This window comes from Lepisosteus oculatus, chromosome 11, assembly GCF_040954835.1.
Source record: "Lepisosteus oculatus isolate fLepOcu1 chromosome 11, fLepOcu1.hap2, whole genome shotgun sequence".
Classification (NCBI taxonomy): Eukaryota; Metazoa; Chordata; class Actinopteri; order Semionotiformes; family Lepisosteidae; genus Lepisosteus; species Lepisosteus oculatus.
The window spans coordinates 21980077-22000825 of NC_090706.1; the positions used below are offsets into that span (position 1 = coordinate 21980077).

At 38.2% G+C, this 20749-nt stretch overlaps 1 protein-coding gene across 2 annotated transcripts; it reads right to left on the reverse strand.

The window, feature by feature from the left end:
* Positions 1 to 2170: 2170 nt before the first annotated feature.
* LOC102690741 (histone chaperone asf1b-B) lies at positions 2171 to 20625 on the reverse strand. 2 transcript variants are annotated; one of them, XM_006631767.3, is made up of 4 exons: positions 20011 to 20625; positions 13358 to 13473; positions 9793 to 9969; positions 2171 to 2826 (listed from the first exon to the last, which is right to left on the reverse strand). In XM_006631767.3, exons 1-4 carry the CDS (start codon positions 20117 to 20119, stop codon positions 2635 to 2637), a joined length of 594 nt encoding a protein of 197 aa, XP_006631830.1. In that variant the 5' UTR covers positions 20120 to 20625; the 3' UTR covers positions 2171 to 2634. The 2 variants fall into 2 exon arrangements, with proteins under 2 accessions (XP_006631830.1, XP_015205111.1); XM_015349625.2 differs by lacking the exon at positions 20011 to 20625 and adding an exon at positions 19228 to 19307.
* Between the last annotated feature and the right edge of the window lie 124 nt (positions 20626 to 20749).

Genomic DNA, 20749 nt, shown 5'->3' on the forward strand with positions numbered 1-20749 from the left:
TCTGTGTGTCTCATGGAGAGCAAGCTGGAGTATGTGGAAAGAAATTCCAAATGCAAGAAATTGTATAGGATTAATAAAGTGATATTATTTACATCACCTATAGCTGGAAATGATGTACATAAGAATCATCATCAGATACGTCATACCCATCAATGGCACTTATGGACAAAACAGCATAATTATTTGGATTAAGTTGCAACAGCCAACCTTGATTAGGTATGGGCACCTCTTTGAAAATTACCTTCAAATACCTTGATGCAAGAGGGGCCTCCCCTAGAATAGTGTTGGCAAAACTGTGCAGCACCAGGTGCCGCTATAACTCATCTTTCACTCTCTTTGTAAAATGTATTCTTTGTAAATCTCCAGTGTAAAAATGTTGTAAAGAAGCAAGGGTGACCAAATCCCTTAGAGAAAGATATATTAGCATGCCCTGACCATAACTATAATCTGGTGACAGCTTTCAGACCAAGAACCAGTAGGTGACCTCGAAGGGTGAACCAGATTAGAAGTAACACTTTTAAAGCTTCACTTTATTCTCTCAATCCCAACACACTTGATCATAGTTCTCAGGGCAGATTTATTAGTTTTGCATTATTTACAGTACATCATTCTAAACTGAAACCAGAGCAAAAATTCAAAAGTGACACAGGACAAAAAATGTGGAGATGCACAAATATTAATCTGTTCCATAGAAAAGGTTGACTCTACATCCTACCAGGATCCATGATCATATATAAAACACCATTTTCAAATTTCAACTTGATACTGCACATCCAATATGAGTGCTCTTTTAGAAACGTTCTTCAGTTTAAATTAAATAAACACGTATGGCTAAAATAATCTGTCAGTTTTTAACTTCCTTTTACCATTGAAAAGCAGAATAGAAAGAACGTAACAGTTCAGCTTGCCTTGACATGTAGATTTCCTGCACAGTATAAAGCAAGTGTTTCTACTTCCAGAAGCCAGCAGACCAGACAGATAAAATGGACAGAAAAACATCCTCTCATAGTGGACACTTCATGTGCTCTCTTAAGAATTTATCACATCACTGGACAATATTTTTATTGAATCCTTAAATAATAAATTAAAAAAAGCATTTTCAAAGCATATTGATCTGAAGAATTTGTAACCATCTTGTTTCAAAGCTATATACTGTTACAACTAACTGTTCTTTCATCCTTTTCCTTGGTATTACATTTTCCAGATTTTCAGTGGTTTGGTTTGTTCAAAATTACTTAAACCTCATTCATTGCTTCTCATTATAATGCGCCTATGTACTTTCAATATATACCCTCAATATAAACTCAATTATAAAGAACCCCCCACCAAGGTAACAGGGCTGCTGATATGGAAAATATGGGCCACTAAAACATCAGGTGTAACAATTTAACAACATATGAACCTCAAACCTCTCAGGTGACAGGAACACTAATTCCAAACCTGTGAACATGGCTAAGATGGCTAGTTCGTAAGACCCTGTATCTTTTTTTATTGGAGGTGGTGAGGGATTTGAATCTAACCTTTTGCAGCTTCAGTACAACAAAATTAGCTATCGGGAATAAGAAAAACTGGAACAGAAAATGGTTAGCAGTGTTGTTAAAACATTTTCTGCAAGCATCTTTTCCACATTTAGATCCAGCCACAATGAAAGATCTACTATTTACTACAGTCAGCATCGATGACACTGCTTAAGTAATACATCACTTGGCACTTATTGTAAACCTTAGTGTTGTTCTGCACTATGTTAGTACAAAACATGAGATCACCAATGTCTTGTCAGAAGCTAAGATTCCCTTTCTCCCTAATTTGTTTTAATATTCCAAATGTAAAGTTGTTACCTATGGTAAGAAATATTCAGACCTTCACCATATTGTTGTAAAGGAACATAATTCCACTGCAAGAGATTCTGTTCAGGGTACATGGAAGAGTTGCCAAGCCACAGTGTGGAGAAATAATTACATACCCATCACAAGCACAGATGTCTGTATACACCGGTCACACAAAAAAAAGACTTTACCGCTTTCTCATCTGTGAGCTTTCATGAACTTGTACTCCTTTACCAAGATACCCACATGCCCACCAGAGTGTATCACTATATTTAAGAATTAAAAAACTTTTAATAGTACCATTTATAAAGCTTTGTGTAGAATACAACAAAATACAAAAAAGGAACAGGTGAGAATTTATTTGGAATACATGAAAAAAAGAAAAACATATATACAGATGTTTACAACACCTATCTCAATGCCTGTCCCCCTTAAATCTCCTATTTTCCTGGTACAGACGAAGATTAAACAGTGTATACTGTGATTTGCTGATGTCCTTTGTGAATCAGCAGTTTGGCATTACTTCTCACAGAGAGCAGTTTCTTACGAAAAGGTGTCCCATTTATGAGAAGTGAAAGATGAAACATCCCAACTCCCAAAGCCCAGAGAGACTTGTGAGATTTGCCCCCATGGAGGAAAGACGATCTTCCAGGTGGGAGTGGGCACACTGTTGACCTGCTTGAAAGGATTCATTTCGGAGGGAGATCAAGCAATCTCTTGGGGCCCGTTGTCAGGAAGTGCTTTAAGGCTTTGCTGGCAGTGAAGGTGTGTGTGGGGAGAGTTAGGGGGTGGCTAAGTAAACACACGTCTACAAGCAGTCCATGGAGTTATCAGGTACCAGGCTGAGCCCAGGGCTCTTACTGGGGGTGCAGCTTGGGGGCAGCATGGTGTTGGGCGCTGGGTCGACATTCTCCAAGTCCTCCATCTTGTCTGGAGTGCCCTCCCAGTTGATGTGAAAGCGTGTGACACGTGGATTAGAGGCCAAGATATTTCTCTGGAGCTGAAACAAGACAGGGTGATAAAATATTAGGTGCATTTAAACTAGACTTCATTCTGCCAGGGGTTTGGCATACGCGACTACAAAATGTTGAATTTACACTTGTATGGAACAGCAGGGCTGTTTTTCCCAGTAAGAAAGGTAATTACATTAATGATATGCTAACCATGTGTTATGACAAAGTGGACAAGTCAGAAATAATCTTGCAGTGGTTTAACACCAAAAAAATGAACTTATTTCAGTGGTACAACTTAGAAATTAAGCAGTTTCTCCCACAGTATATGTTCCAATTGATAGACTAGAAGGTAAGACTGCAATATATAGTTTTTTGTGCAGACTCTGTTACAAATTCTCGCGGGCGGGCGATTACGCAGTCTACCGCGAGTTACCGTAAATTCTCCTATTATACCACAAGTAAAATAATAGTATCTGGAATTTTCGCAAGGTGGAGCTAATAAAGCTCAACCTCTCATGGTTGAGCTGTCGCCATCAAAGTCTTTAACGAAGATATTACTAATAGTATTAATAATGAATGACCTTGGACAAGCTGTAAACTCAAAGTATTGCCCTGGTCCACATTCTTTTTTTCATTGACTGTCTTTGTAAAAGTAACACCACAGCATTTCACAATCACGCATTTGTTTCCAATCATGCAAAGTACAGTAATTTATGAGAATCTCAGATTCACCATGCCTTTCACATGCTCATAAAAGAGATTGATTTAGGAACATAAACATATTACTGTATGCAAACTGTACTGTATACACTATGTATATGTATATTTAATGTCTTTACTGTGCCCATTTAAGTACTGAATGTTTATATGGAATTTTACCACTGAAGGGAAATATTAGTAACTGAGCATAAAAAGAATAGGAGCATACTGTAACGCGTGTGAAAGCCATAAACAATATTAATTTTGGAACATAAACATACAGCATATGGCTGGTCTTGGTACTTTAAAGAAAACATACACACCAGTATGCCATTTCTCCCTAAACATTTTAAGCATCGAGGTCTTTAACTAACGTGATACCAGAGTCAACAAGCATACTTTAAGAATTTGATTAAAAGGGAATATAATATGGAATCGCGTATCTAAAGAAATTAATAACGATATAATTATATTCACGTACCGCAACACAAGAATTGTACACGCTGTACGATAAAACGTTTCCCTGACTCAGAGATTAAATAAAACTTCACTTGCACCAAACAAATTTATATTTCTAAATATCACAACATGATCGAATTTAAGTCATTTTAATAACAATGAATAGTCACCTATGCGTTACAATATAAACATTTATATTGATTTAAATCGCCTTTATTTAAAACCCATAAATAAAGCTGATACTGTTTAGACTTTTATTTATTTAAAACTGTATTACAGCAGCACAATAAAAAGTAAATCGCTATCTTTGTCTTCTGCGTAATAATGTTCACCTCTCTGTCCAGCAAATTAACAACAGTAATAATAAAGAACTTTATTGTATATGTTGCCTTTAAAGGTGGCTCCTCAAAGCACTTTACAGGATAAAAACAATAACAACAATACTGTTAGGCTGGGCAAACTATTTTTTTTTAAAAGAAATACAAAATTAGATATAATGTGTTCCGGCTTAGACATTAGTGAAGAGCATAACACGTGGGCGGTGTAGCGGTCGGCTCTGGCTTCCCCATCTACTGTATACACTGCAAGTACAACGCCCCTCTCTGCGGGAGTGCTGGCTGTGATGAATTAAACTGGTTTCACAGGTATTTTCAAAGTAGAAGGGGGCGAGATTTCCAGCGAAAGACACCTCCCCCCATCCAAAACCATGGAAGTACAGTACTTACTAGTCAATGAATCGCTTTAACATACTAATGCGTTGGTGTAACAGTCCGGGCGTGGCAAGCTTCTAATGTCAACCCAACCACGGCGAAAGGAACCCTTCTTTCATTGGAAGACAATGAACATATTCTAGCCCTAAATGAATTAATAGCAAACATGGTTTACATAAAAGACATTTTTCCAAGAAAGTTTAGCCTTTGTCACTAATGAAACCACTAAATAAAGACATAAATATAGAAATCTTAAGATTTTTAAAATACATGACTTTGCTAAAATTGATTTAAAAATAAAAACGATTACAAACGCCAGCAGAGAGAGAGAACAGGGGAGGGGTGTTGGTTTTGCATAAGGGCTATTGAAAATGGTCTAGTTGGGAATGTGGAGTTACATGTTCTGGCTGTTTGTGAATTATCGTTGTTGAGTATGGAGTGTTGAGGTATTGATTTTGTGTAATGCTTATGTTGAAAACTGAGGTGGATTTTGTTTATGATAAAGAGGATAAACTGGGATGGGAGGAGGGTTTGGTTTTGCATAAGGGGCAGGATTATGATAATTAGAAGAATTTGAGAGAGTTTAATGGTTTGATATATTTGATTTTGTATTTTGTGGTTGTTATCTATGTTTTTGGTTGGTATTATGTTTACATGGTTGTTTTTGTTGGTTGGTCGTTATTGTGGTTATTATGTTTGTGTCATTTCTGATTATTGGATGTAATTATCAAGAGAGAGAGATAGCGAGCGCCTTCTTTTTACTTTTGTAGCCAAAGGGCCTTGCAGATCAGATTCCCTTCCCCCTACGGAAAGACAGACATGTTTTCACAGTTTAGAAGCCGCTCTTCAGACGCAGGCGAGCGAGCAGCCCCTAGATAAAACATGAACTTTATTTAAACTACAACTTTTAAAATACACGTTTCGAATAGAAAGAAATCATCTTCCTGGTACAATATGTATAGCAGACCAGCACGTCTTTTTTCTCCAATCAGAGGGGTGTCAGATGGTGTCAGCCAATCACTATTATGAAGCCCTACCATAATCTCTGGTATAGGGAGACCCCAGAATTCTGTCCCATAGTTTAGATAGATGATAGATACTTTTATTGATCCCGTGAGGGAAATAAAGTAAATCATTTTCATTTTAGGAAATTATTAAACGCTCGGTTAAAAGCAAAGGAGATCGTCTGTTATAGTGGACATAAAAACAAGTTTGCTGCGGCGTTATTGGAAACCCAAATTTAACAAAAAATCGCTGACATTATATCCTAGAAGACACAGACTTCGGCGCCAGACCGGGAGAATGCCTGCAGCGTAAAAGAAAATGCCTGATGAACTAGGGATTGGACAGTTTCCAAGTGCTTGTACAATCGATGGAAATGTTCAAATAAATGTGCAAAAGAAATAAACAAAATAATCATTTATTTCTTTATCATATTGGCTAGCTAATGTCCTCTCTTTGCTAGTTAGTGGCTGTGTTTCTGCGTTGGGTAGCAACGGGTGACTGTTCTCAGGCAGAAGATGTAAACAGCTTAATTTTCATGTTAAATAATTTTTTTAAATTACAATTCATTCTATACAGCATTCGCATATTTGGGTACAGTTTCATAAAACTTTCATGCTTAAAATGTTTAGGGAGAAATGGAAGACTGGTGTGTATTTTTTCTTTAAACTACCAAGACCAGCCATACACAGTACAGTTTACATACAGTAATGTTTATGTTCCTAAATTAATATCGTTTATTACCTTCAGATGCGTTATGCCCCTCTTCTTTTTATGCTCAGCTACTAAAATTTCCCCTTAGTGGTAATATTCCATATACATATTCAATACTAAGCAGATTAATATGTGCACAGTAAAGAGATTAAATAATTAAATCTTTTCACTATCAACCAATGCACCACGAGTGCCCCTGTCGGTCATTTTGGCCAGCCAATCACTTGCCGCGGTGCCCTGCGGTGGCTTGTGGGTAGTTTACCGTACCGCGCATTTTGAATGGCTGTATCTGTATGCAGCTGCCACATGCAAATATTCTTGCTGTGCAGGTCCACTCACCAGGAAGAGAGGATGCATTCCTGAATCAACTCTATGGAAATACACCTGAATAAAGCATCTTTATTGGCTTTAGAGTGAAAGCTACTGACATTGTTTACCGACTCCTTTCAAGATATTCAGTGATCAATGAGAGATACTGGCAGGCACAAATATTGATCTTCCAGTAAATTTTAAATCTGCAAATCCATAGTTTCATATCTGTTGGTCATTCTTCTGGTTTTGTTGCCTCTTTTTAAGAAGAGTTTTCAGGCAGCTAAACACCCATTTTTGTATTAACGTACTTTTTGCTGATCTTAAGGGAATATTTACATTTCCACCTCTAATAAAGTAGTTCTCAAGATCTCTGCTAGACTGCTGCTTATCACATACATAGTCTGTCCCTATATTTCTTTTGGATAGCCCTTTTCCCCCTCAAACATATGTACTGTGAACAGTACCTTGTTTCACAAACTGTAGCCAGCTTTCAAGTGGCATTGATAGGGTGTGTGCTCTTTTCCCCATTGATAAATTCCAGACTTTTTCCAGACTGTCTCCAGGCAGTTTTTTTAATATTTCAAGACCCATCTATAACTTTCGTGTTTTAAACACATGCATGCTTTGTTGACATTTTTCATGTGACTAATGACCACCTTAACAAATAGAACCTCAAATTAATATATATCCATATTGCAGTTTTTCCATTTTTACCATATTGCAGTTTTTCCATTTTTTCTGCTACTTTGACCCCTTTTGGGAAATATAAAAATATCAATGCAAACACAAATGGATGAGTCAGAAAACACATTTTGTGCAGACAAATCTTAATTTGTATTGCTGAACATTTCTATGTGCAAATTTGCAACATTAATAATGGCCCAAGCAGAGTGATGATGTTTTGGTAAATTAAGTCAGAATTCTTTACCAAAGTTCTAGAATTTGCTCCGCTACAGCATGAAGACTACTTAAGCAATAAGGCACGAGAGGCCGTGTTATATTGTGGATAGTTAAAAGTTAAAAGGTGTTGTTAGACCCGATGCGAAGTTTTTATAAAACAGTCCCCAAATATGTGATTGTCGTATGCAATGGATTTTAATTAAGAAATGATTTAACACGAAAATTAATGTGTTTACGTTCCTCTCCGAGAATATAGTCCCGTGTTGCTACGCAACGCAGAAACACAGCCATAAGTAACTTACTAGCAAAGAGAGGACATTAGCTAGCCAATATGATAAAGGAATAAATTACTTGTTTTTTGTTTATTTCTTTAGCACATTTATTTGAACATTTCCATTGATCACACAAGCATTGAAAAACTGTACAATCCCTAGTTTGTCAGGCATTTTCTTTTTCGCTGCAGGAGTACTCCCACTGGTGCTGGTCTCAGTGTCTGCCAGGATATCACTCCAGCGCTTTACAATTAAAATTGGGTTTCCAATAACACCGTAGCGAGCTCTCATTTTTATGTCCACTATAACAGACAACCTCCCTTGCTTTTAACTGAGTGTTTGATAATTTCTAAGAATGAAAATGATTTAAACTATGCGACACTATAATTCAACAAGAGCACAAAAAATCACAAGGATCCTCAAGAGTGCAACAAAGACAGCAGAAGATGCATGTATCAAATACCTGAGAATCCAAACTTTTTTATCTACACTATACGATTGATTTTTCTTTATTACAAAGTAAAAAGTCAAAATTCCTTTCGGGGTGTGCGTATATCAGAGAATACAGCACGGCTTCGAAAGCATGTCAGCCAATCAAATTTCAGGACCGGAACTATCCGTTTTATAAAACGTCTTATATCACAATCCAATATTTTCTGAAGACTACAGCTTGACTACATTTCACATTGAGAAAATTATCTAGCTTTGATGAATTTATTTCTATTACAATCTTTTGATATTCATTCATGTTTTTAGTTAAGACTAAATATATTTTCCCAGATATTTATAATCAACATTTCTATTGGACAAAATTATCTGGCTAATTCTGACATTCTTCCCTGTGAGGTAGTATTACTTTTTCAGCATTTTTACGAAAGTCATCTGGCTAATTTGAGTTTAATTTAACGAACTATCTGATCAGTTAGCACAGCAGGACTGGAGTTTGACTGTAACTGTAATTATCATTTGCGGCCCCATTTGTGTCACAAATCAGTCACTCAAAACGTAAACATTACTGTTAGCTAGATGTCTTACACACTGATTACATGTTCAGTTTACAATAGCAAACTCTTAGCATGATTCACACCCAAAGAAAGCTCCACAGCCAAAACATTGCGTTTTCTTTTTTCCTCTTTTCAGCAATGAATAAACGTATTACTTCGCGTGATTGACTCTCCGAGTACAGTCGAGTTTGGTTCTGCATAGGCTCTTGAATTCTGTATTTATGCTCCTGAATATCAATATTGATACTCTGCAATGAGCTTTCGAATTTAAGAGAAGGCAGTTGAGAAGACTAACGGTTTGTAAGTCCATATTAGCTAGCTAAACAGAAAACATTGAAAACCATATGGGATTGTTGCACCATCATGAGAATATTGTGTTGCTTAATTCTAATCACATAATCACACTGTATTTGTGATGTTCGCTGCAGGGACCACATGAGCAATCGTGCATGTATGTCAAAGGTTTAAATTAAATATTAAATATACAAGATCCCAATCTAACTGAAATCACAAATCAACTCTGCCTCCTTACTTAATTTTAACATGGGGAGATTTCAGTTTCATTGGCTTAGCAACTTTCAGGTACCCAGCCAACTGCAGTCTCAGATGAACACTAATAACAGCTCTAAGATTTTGATTTCAGAAATACGGAGAAGGTTAGGTATGTTTAACACCAATACACCTGTGTGTAGTGAACGTCATTAGGTAAGCATTATTTTGATACTAAAATTTCCACACTTTTTTCCTAGCTTATTTCTCATTTTTTAAACTTTTCCAGGTTCAGCACTCCATCAGGAAAGTCATTTGGTAAAGCAAAGTGATATTGTGATTTGATATGCTTTTTGCATTATCAATGTTCCTTCCAAAATATAAACTTTTAGATGACTACAAAAAGTACATTTATGGGAATCAAAACTCCCCAAGAACTCTGCACCACCCACCTGTGAATAGTCTGGTTTGAGAGGGGGGTTTTCCCGGAGCTCTGGGTCAGTGTACTCGTTGTTGACATAGTAGCCAACCCGAATGAACTCCTGGCCTCTGTAGGTGCAGGTGATCAAGACCACCGTCACACCCACCGCGTCACTCTCCGGAATGAGGCTGGTGTTCGGGGCATCCGCCTGTCCGAAAGGAGGACTTCGGTTAGGGAGCAAAAACCTTGCACAGAAAAAAAAAGCTGTCCAACAGGGATGGCCAGCAACACACACGCCAGTGGAGACCGCATTGAAAAGTTAACTTATTAATATGACAGTAAGTTTAGCACTGGGTCCTGAGATATAGTGGTGCCGTATGTATGGATTTTGCATGGTTCTCCACAGGAGCAGAGGAGGGACACAAATTTCATTTGTCGTAGAGTTTTCTGTAGTTCTTTCGTCATACGTCTTTGGCTCTCGAGTTAATCAGGTTAAAATGGCTCTTAACTTCATCACATGGTTTTCCAATACACCATTTAACTGCCCTAGGATCTCATCAACTGGTCTTTTGAAGCCTTGTTGCTAGACCGAATGACATATGGGACCAGTGGCTATTGGTCTCAACTGCACTCCTGCAACCTGAAAACAATTATATGATTTTGTGTGGGTAGTGGACCTTTTGAAACCATATTGCGATACTAGGATGTACAAACACCTGCATTACATTACAGAGCTAATTCGCATTCTTCTTATGTGTGTGAGCTTAAAAACAGACTTCAGGAGCAAAGAAAACAGGGGACACAGTCTAGCGCTTTGCAGAAAACACACTTCCAGTATTGACAGCAGATTTGACTTCAATAGCCACTTAGCAGAAGCAGCATAGGATAGGCAGTTTGTACTGTGCTAAGATTCCCCCTCTATACTGTAACAGGGCCTCTACTGCTTCAGGTAACCCATTAAAATTGATTATTAGTCCCATTCATTACAAGTTATCTGCACATAAAGAAAAGCACACAGCATGAACATGTTTCCTATTCCTCAGAACTGATGTATACTCTGCTGCCAAGTTTTTAAAATAAATCCACAATTGACACTAAAAAGTGCAACTGAATAACTGCAGTTCTTGGTCCAGTAACCAAAAACAAAATGATTTAAACTTACTTGTTTCATTATGCAAGAATTTTGCAATAACTATGAGACTGAATGTTTACCAATGTCAAAATAATATTTTATAATAGTCATATTAGCTAGCCACAGAATAAATCCAAGTCAAAAATTAAATTGTAGCATTACGTTTCAATCAACCAAGAATCTGTTGATCAAATAAATATAATGAAACACTAGTCTTCAAAGCAGGCATAATGAGAGTAATTTTCAATAGCACAAAAATGCATACAGTTACAGAGTGTCAAGGATATTTGCCATTATTAAACCAATTAATTTGTAAAAATGAGATTAATATGAATAAGTGCATTTCGCTTCTGAGTAATTTAACACAGTACATTTGATCTTATTTGAACAAAAACAAATTGTTCAACCCAGTAATTTCAAGGAATTACAGAATTGGGACGTTCATTTAAGAATGCAAAGGTCAATACGTGGTTGCATACAAATCCATGACACTCACAACTCACCGAACTTACCAAATGTTAACCATTCAAGAGGTAAAGAGGTTATGCTGTTATGATTTTACCTATTCTAAGGATGCTCAAACTTCAATCCTCTCTCAATTGGATTTAAATCCAGAGAAACTTGGACAGTCAAATATTTTCTAGTATTTTCCTGATAACTATTTGGATGGCGTTGGTCATATTTTAGGTCACTGTTATGCTGCATGATAAAGCATTGAAAAAGCTGTATATCAATTTGTTCTAAGCAGGAATTGTGATGTAACAATAACAGTCTGCCTTCTACTGCATCCATTGTCTGTTACAAGACCAGGTCCACAGTTTGCCATTTGTGCCCTCACCACGATATTATCTCCATCATTTTTCAAAAAGGAGGTGGTTTTCTTTAAAACACATGCACTTTTTTCTCCAGTTACTTTGGTAAAGAATTTTCTTGATCATGCCCGTAAGATTTTAACCTCAAACTCCTCTGTGTCCGTTTTCAGTGACATGGATTTTGACAACTTCAGTCCTGCACTGGAAGTTGGCACTTTCTCTGATAGGACTGTTTCAGAATTTTTGATCATTTTTCTGTCATCACCTGTAAATTTTCTTCTTGGTGAAAATGGTTTTAGTTCTTCAGAGTTTTGTTTTAAAATTCAAATAAAAAATTAAACTACACTTTTTAGTTTTCATTTTGACTTTTGACAAGGGGCTCCAAACAAACTCAAAGCAAAGCAGACAGACAGAACACCCACAGCTCTTTTATGAGCTTAATTACACAACACCTGACGAACATGTTACCACTAGTCATCCACTTGTCCCAGTAATTTTCTTCCCTCAAGTTAAAAAGGCTCAACACTAACAAATTGTTGAATAGACCGAGAAGGAGAGAACTGAACTGACCAATAAAAAAATTGCTTAACTAGTTAGGAGTTTTACTCAGTCACGTTTTTACATGAGAAATTAGTTCTTACACTGGCACTTTTTGTAGACTTCACTGTCCCAATTAACTCTGGGAAGGCACTGTATATTTTGCAAGGAGGGAGGAAGCAGCACTTTATTTCAAATGCATGGTGCCACTGATAGATATAATTTGTCACAGATAAAAATTCCAGGAATTAATTAATTGCAAAACACTGTCGGTGTCGGTGAAACACTGCACTTTTGTCCAGAGTCGCTAATTAGACAATAGTCCATTGCATTGAACTTTACTTGTTTTCAGTGGTTCACAACAATCAATCAGTTGTACCAAAGTTGCCTCACTTTTTACAGTTACATAACAGTAACCAAAAAGGTCTTAATATAGAAAATGGTGTATATTTTGTAACGTGGTGTCCAAAATAATATAACTACTCTGGAATCAGTCCTAGGCTGGCAGTCTAGAATGAAATGAAGCTATTTAGTCATGAACCGAGAAGATTATGAGGGGAAATTGACAGAAGCATTCTAAATCTGCAGAGGCACCAAGTCAACCCAGTGGCCTTTTCAGATTGAACAATGAAACAAACCTGTGGGCACACGTGGAAACTACACAGAAATGCATTCAAAAGCAAGAACAGAAGGAAGTTCATTACCCAAAGGGTCGTGGGGTTGAAATAGGCTAGCAAGTTATGTGGTCAAACCCAATACTTCATACAAGAAATGGGTGGATGAGTACTAAAAGATCTAGCTAGGCCAGATATAGCCTCCTCTCATTTGTAACCTCATGTTCTAATTCAGCATGCAGAATACACATAACTTTACTGTGCAAAACTGTGACACATACTCTCACACACAATTACTGCAAAAAGGGTAATACGCAGTTTCTCCAATTAGGTGGTGATAAAACGCAACAGTCTACCCATTTCTGTACCATCAAATGGCAGTGCCATTTGTTAAGAACATTTACAAATGTCCAACACTGAATCCATAGGCAAAAAACCTCTACAGTCCTGCCTTCCCAGATTGGTATATGTTTACCTAATCCAATTAATCTCTACACCCACCTGGAACACAAACATGTGTCTTCCTGCTGGAACTGGACCAACGAGAACAGAATCAAGAGTTTGGTCATATTCCTCACTCTCGGCAGAACCCACATAAATGATCTTCCACTCCAAATCTGAAAGATATACAAACAGAGGAAAATAAAGCTATTTCTAACAGTCTCATGAGAACCATACACGATTGTAAATAGCTTTTATTCTGTTACCTTTAACATCCTTGAACAAGGAACAGCAGTAATGAGGACAAAGAAATATGAAATGGCAGGCCTATATCTAAATTTTCGATGGTCTTTTGATTAAAGTCCTAACAGTAATTGTCAAATTCCTTGCTGCTGACAGTCAGGGAAATGCTTCTGGATGCAACACTACTTAATGGTTGGATAACGGTAAAGAGGTGAATGTTGAAATATGGTAATATGGCATTAATTAGTGGAGTACCACAGCGACCTGTATTAGAACAACTGTTGCTCTAATGTCAATCTAAGATTCCGGTATAATAAACTCACAGATGATACCCAAGTAGGAGGATTAACCATCATTGTAGATGAAATTCAGAAACACTTAAGGATGGGGTAAAGACGTGACAGATTACATTTAAATGTAGATAAGTACAGAATGTCACTTATGAAGCACCTATGAAATCACCATCTTCTTGGTGGTGGTGGAGGGGAGTCCCCATTACCTGTAAAGCACTTTGAGTGGAGTGTCCAGAAAAGCGCTATATAAGTGTAAGCAATTATTATTATTATCTTTTAGATAACAAAGCAAAAAAATAGAACACAGATTGAGATTTTACTATTGAACATTTATACTATTAAAACTATTTAAAATAATACACAATTGTATTCAACTGCTGAATAAAAAATGACTGCTCTCTCAAATCAATCCATAAGTTACCAGACATATTCCTGGGCTTAATGCCCTACAGTGACAAGCTAAAAGAAAATAATATTCTGAGACCTGAATACAGAATAGCAGAGGACACCAACACAAATTAATGGGGAGTGCTTTGAAAAATCAATTTTATCAGTTCCTTAACACTACGCAAGACACGAGGCTGAAGTATGCTCCTTATTTGCGTTTTTCGTTCCAAGTTAAATGCTGCTGCTGCTGTGTTATGTTGCCTTTCACCTGTAGATAGCTCTCTACGGTCATTTTTAAATGTACTAATCCAGATGGATTACTCTACATATCTGCAGTAAAGGGGAATATGTAAGTAAATAGTAACTGTCGAACTTGCATTTTTGTATGAAACATTTAAGAAAATCAAAAACCAATTTTCAAAACACACAATAACACAAACTCGCATGTTAGACAACGAGTAAATAAGACAAAGACAAAACATGAATTCACTGGCACTTTCTGCATATTTACCACAACCTTGCCTCCTGATCATTAAAAGTCTAAAATTATTGCATTTTACAAGACATTTTAATATAGCAGTACTAAATGGGACATTTAGAACATGGCATATGAGAATATATGGTTAACCAAGGATGAGCAAAGAGTGACGGCACTTTCTGCTTATTGCTATGAACCTACCCCCTGGTTATAAAAACGTCTCTAAATTCTGACACTGAGATATGAGAGACAATGTAACAAGACTGTCAAAACCCTGAAGTACAAGAAATTGTACTGTACTGTTTTTTTACATATGACCCTGTGAACATGACATGAGAGAATACATTGGCAAATGGTGATTACACTTTCTGCTGAATTGCTGTGTCCCTCCCTACTGATTACAAAATTGTCTCATAATTCTGAAACTGAGGTGAGAGAATGTGACACTGTCAAAATCCTGAGGTGAAAGAAAAATTACTGTACCATTTTTTAAATATGACCCTGTGAACTTGGCATGTGAGGATTTATAGTCAACCATATAGCGCACCTTCTGCCGATTTGCTTTGTCCCTCTTTCCTCATGACCAAAACATCTTAATATTGCGACACTAAGGTAAGAGAGGCAAAATCAGTCATTTGTACTCACAACACTTCACTGTTGCATTTCTGTGTTGTGACATTCTGCACATGGCATGTTAAAGTATATAGAAAACCAGGACAGGACAGATCAGGACAGGCTAACTGCAACTTTAGTATGGCATAAAATATGCTTCAATGCCAGAATAAATAATCATGGAAAAATGCCCACAGTGGTCATTCATAGTTATTATAGGAATGTTATATAGCAGGTGGGTAGCTGTGTCAGCATGCATAGGCTGCAAAGGAAAAAGTAATAGGTTTATTCCATGTTGAAAAAAGAAGAAAGGAATCAACTTTGCGGCTTTGGAACCTTCTTCAGGTGTAAGAAAGATAGGGCAGTCAGGAAAGATAATTATCTTTATCTTTGCTGACTGCAGTTTATCTATGGTGACAACATCAAAAAAGTTAAGGACTTTTTATGGGTAACAGCTCCACATCATACATTTGTACACATTTGTACTAGTCCAGAAGAAGCTGGACATCCTGCAATCCCAAGTCGATCTCAACCGCTTTTACCAAAAGATTCTATTACTTCCTATACTTCAATTCAGAAGACAACGGAGAAGAGGAACCAAAAACTCCTTAGTAAGGAAAAAAAAACTCTAGGGGGCCAAGGTCAACTGGCTGCCCAACCCCTTTGGGCATCCTAACATTATATTATTTAAAAAAAACAATTAATCCATCTCTCCATGTCTTCTGTGTGTTAGTACTCCATGCAGATCTCTGCAGACCAGTAAATTCCTCCTAACAATAGCTATATCCACGATGGCCCTCTTGGATCCACTGCAGTGATGCAGCATCCAACTCAGATGGTGCCCAGCCCAGGCACCATCCGGACATGTAGGGAAGAGAATAGGATAGTTTGGTCAGAACAGATGTATCTACCTGGTGGGCCAACACGGAGACACACAATGGCATGTACAGCAGCACCTGCAGCAATGGTTGCAGCAGGCTATAATGTAAGGTGTGAGTAGGCTAAGCTGAAGCAATAGGTCTTCAGTGTGGATTTGAATACAGAGATTGACTCAGCATCCTGAATATGGGGTGGGAGACTGTTCCATAAGCTAGGGGCCCTGTAACTAAAGGCTTTACCGCCAACTGTTATTTTATTAATTTGGGGAATTTGAAGAAGACCTGCATTCTGTGATCTAAACAGGCGGCCTGGATGGTAAACGCAACTACGAATGTCCACTGTGCGCATTTTTCTATGATTATTTATTCTGGCACTGAAGCATATTTTATGCCATAACAAAGTGTCCTAATCACTGAAAAAATACATTTTTCATTCAGAAAGTAAGACAATGACAAATCACTATGAGTTGCAGTTAGCCTGTCCTGATCTAGGTTTTCTATATACTTTAACATGCCATGTGCAGAATGTCACAACGCAGAAATGCAACAGTGAAGTTTTGTAATTACAAGTGTGCAATTTGGACATAATTTGCATAGTCCGTTACATTGTGTCTCACATCCCAGTGTCAGAATTTTGAGATGTTTTTATAATCAGGAGGGAGGGCCAAAGCAATTCAGCAGAAAGTGAAATCACTGTTTGCCAATGTCTTCTTACATGCCACGTTCAGAGGGTCATATTTAAAAAAATGGTACAGTAAAATTTCTTGTACTTCAGGGTTTTGACAGTCTGTCACTGTCTCTCACACCTTGGTGTCAGAATTGCGAGACGATTTTGCAATCAGGAGGGAGGGCCACAGCAATACAGCAGAAAGTGCAATCACCATTTGCCAATGTGTTCTCTCATGCCATGTTCAGATGGTCATATTTTAAATGAAGGTACAGTAAAATGTATTATACTTCAGGATTTTGACAGTCTGTCACATTGACTCTCACACCTCGGTGTCAGAATTGTGAGACGATTTTGCAATCGGGGGGGAGGGACATACAGCAATACAGCAAAAGTGCAATCAGCTTTTCCCAATGCATTCTCACATGCCACGTACGTTTTTTTAAAGATGACCCTCTGAACAGTAAAATTTCCTGAAGTTCAGGATTTCGAGAGCCTGTAACATTGACACTCACACCTCAGTGTCAGAACTGTGAGACGATTTTATAATTGGGGGGAGGACCGTAATAATAAGCAGAAAGTGCAATCACCTTCTCCCAGTGTAAGTTCGTGTAATTCTGAGTTTTTAAAATTGGTTTGCGATTTTCTGGACAGTTGCCATTTATTTGGATATTCTCTTTCACTGAGGAAGTCTGGGGCGGAGCGGTGGCTCTGTGGCTAAGGATTTGTGCCTGTGGCTGGAAGGTTGCCGGTTCAAATCCCACAGCCGGCAGAGGAATCCTACTCCCTTAACCCTAACTGCTCCAGGGGCGCCGCACAATGGCAGACCCCAGGCTCTCTCCCTATCATTGCTGTGTGTCTCATGGAGAAAATGCATGGGTATGTGAAAAGATAATTCCTAATGCAAGAAATTGTAAAGGGTTAATAAAGTGATGTTTTTATTATTATGTCTACAGTATTCCATCTGGATTAGTACTGACCGAAGAGACCCATCTACAGGCGAAAGGCGATATAACATCACAGCAGCAGCATTTAAGGTGGAAAGAAAAACACAAATAAGAAGCCAACTTCAGCCTCGTATGAAAGACCTAGCTACATGTGATCACTGTAACAGCGCACGCTGATTCAGGGTGCTCAGACATCTGAAACGTATTACAATTAATACCGAAGTGCCACCCCAAGGCTGTCATGTTAATGGATAAAAGATCAGATCACTTTATTGGCCATATACAATTTCATATATTAGGAATTTGTCTTTTCGCATACCCCAGCTTGCTCTCCATGAGACACAGACAGGGAGAGAAGCTTGGGGTCAGAGGGCAGAGTCAGCCATTTATACAGCACTCCTGGAGCAGTTGGGGTTAAGGGCCTTGCTCAGGGGCCCAACAGAGTAGGATTCCTCTGCCAGCCACAGGGTTTGAACCAGCAACCTTCCAGCCACAGGTGCAGATCCTTAGCCACAGAGCCACCGCACCACCACGCCCTGAAAATCATGGTGACAGCTGGGTTTGAACCCCCAACCTCTAGCACACAAGGCACACGCCTCAGCCATTACACCAACGTGCCACTTAACTTAAAATTAGGTAAAGGGTCTTTTCCAACATTTGGAACAGCCCATTCATTATATAAAATCATGAATGTCCAAAAATCACTATGTAATCAAATTACTTAAAAACCCACCAACTGTCGAGCAGGAATTTTAAACACAAATACAATGAAATAGTTTAGGTGTGTAGCTATGTCAGCATGCATAGGCTGCAAAGGAACAAGTAATAGGTTTACTCCATGCTGAATAAAGAAGAAAACAACGTTTCGGCTGTGGAGCCTTCTTCGGTTGTGACACTTGTTCCTACACAAATACAATGCCATCTTAAAGTTAAACGGGCTTGAACTGGTATGACTGAACTCTAAAAGCTTTGATCTTGGGCGCCAGAATATCGCAGCACAGCAAAAGATAAAGTAACATTGAAAATGTTAATTTTCAGAATTACTGCAAGACATTAAATGTGTTTAATTAAAACAACTAAATATATTCAGACGGAAACCAATATTGCCCCACTACAAATTAACACGTTACAAAGGTACAATTAATCATACAGTTTATTAAAATGAAAATATAATCCAAACTGTCACAGTGAATATATTTGTTTTTGAACAGTCTTCAATACCCAGAATATTTTAATATAAACTTTAAGAAGTAAATGTTTCATTGAAACATTGAACGTTATATTTACTTATGAATATTACCAAGCAGCTTCGGATAAACAATTCTTTATTTGAATACCTCTAAGTTACTAATGAGTAACTTGGAAACTTCAAAATGAAGACACCAACCGTCTCGGCGTCAAATTAATGTGGTTGCAGAATACTACCTCTAGCTCTGCGTGAAACAAAAGCTACTCCCGCAATTTCCATTCAATCAGGAGCTACAGTCATAGTAACTCGCTTAGGAACCAATCGGATACACAACAGATGCTAAAACACACGCCCCCGTATCATCAGCCGCCCAATCAGATAGAAGAGGCATGGATTCTAGAATTTTTTTCTGCTCGCTTGCTTTAAGTCCCCGCCGGCGCCAAAATTCAAAGATTACCATCTTTAAACTAAGTAATGGAAAGGACATACAAGTATAATTAAGAAAAAAGCGAAATGCTTCTAACCAGAGAAAGAATCAAACGAATTATCGCCGTCATAAATCTCAGAGAATCAGTTACTTTAAATTGCTTGCATTTTGACTGTTAGACTGCGGGTGAACTAGTTAGGCCTGTTCACCTAACTGATATAATATAGCCCTGACGTTTCTTGAAAATCTACGAGAATGAAACAATTTATCTGTAAAAATGTTGGAAAATGCTCAAGTTACAACTATTATAAATTCGTTCAACTACAAAACTAAATTGCTTCAAAGTACTAGCAAACAATAGATTATAAGATTATAATAGTTTTTCATAACAGCGCTTTACGATAGGCTTTCTACTCCACCTAAAATCTGAACAGCAAAGTGTCACACCAGCTCATGCAACAAAATTAGAAATGTGCTCGCCCCTTGAGTACCTACGATTTCTCCCCGCCATTTCGGCAGGACGCACTTTGCACCTGAGATAAGGCAGAAAAAAGGCTGCCCGACATCCGCAGCCCAAGGGAGATGCGCTTACCTTCGGGAAGGTCTTCCATGCACTCGAAAGTGATTTCAAACTGGAAGGGGTTTCCGAAGGGACTCGGGTTGTCCAGGACGGCAACGTTCAGCACTTGCACCTTCGCCATTTCTGCAGCTGCCCGGCCAACTCGCGGTGCAAAACAATAATTATCCGAGTCACTCAAAGGGACAAAACTGCGTAGAAACCCCCAAATCCCGTCTTTGCACTGCTGAGGATCTAGTTACAGAGAACCGTGCGCTCTAACAGGGGGTGACAGCTCCTTACTAAAACTAAAAAGTATATTTTTTCCTTACGAAAGTGAATAATTTCCTGTATTTATACGTCGCTTATTTAAAATGAGTCTTGGTACCAGATCTTCATTTTCTGCATCCACACACCAAAGGTTTTCGAAGTTTTTTGTTCCTGACAAGAGGGGGGACTCAAACCTTCAGATCCGGACAGAAAGCGTATGAAAAGTTTCAAAAATATGTTTCCCTCCAAACGTCACAAACCCGTTCCCTTCGCGGTCTGCCCGAGAGAAAGAAAGAAACTCGCTCCCGCCAGCGTTCACAGCAGCCTCCGCCGGACAGTAAGACTAGGAGCATCAAGCTTGAAGCGGATTGGCCAGGCCATAGCCATGGGACCCAGGAGAGCTCTGCTACCGATTGGCCAGCAGCTGCAGGAACTATAGCGTCTGAAACTGCTGGCGCGCTGCTGCGTGACGTCACTGTCGCAGAATTCTGTGCAAATGAGCAGA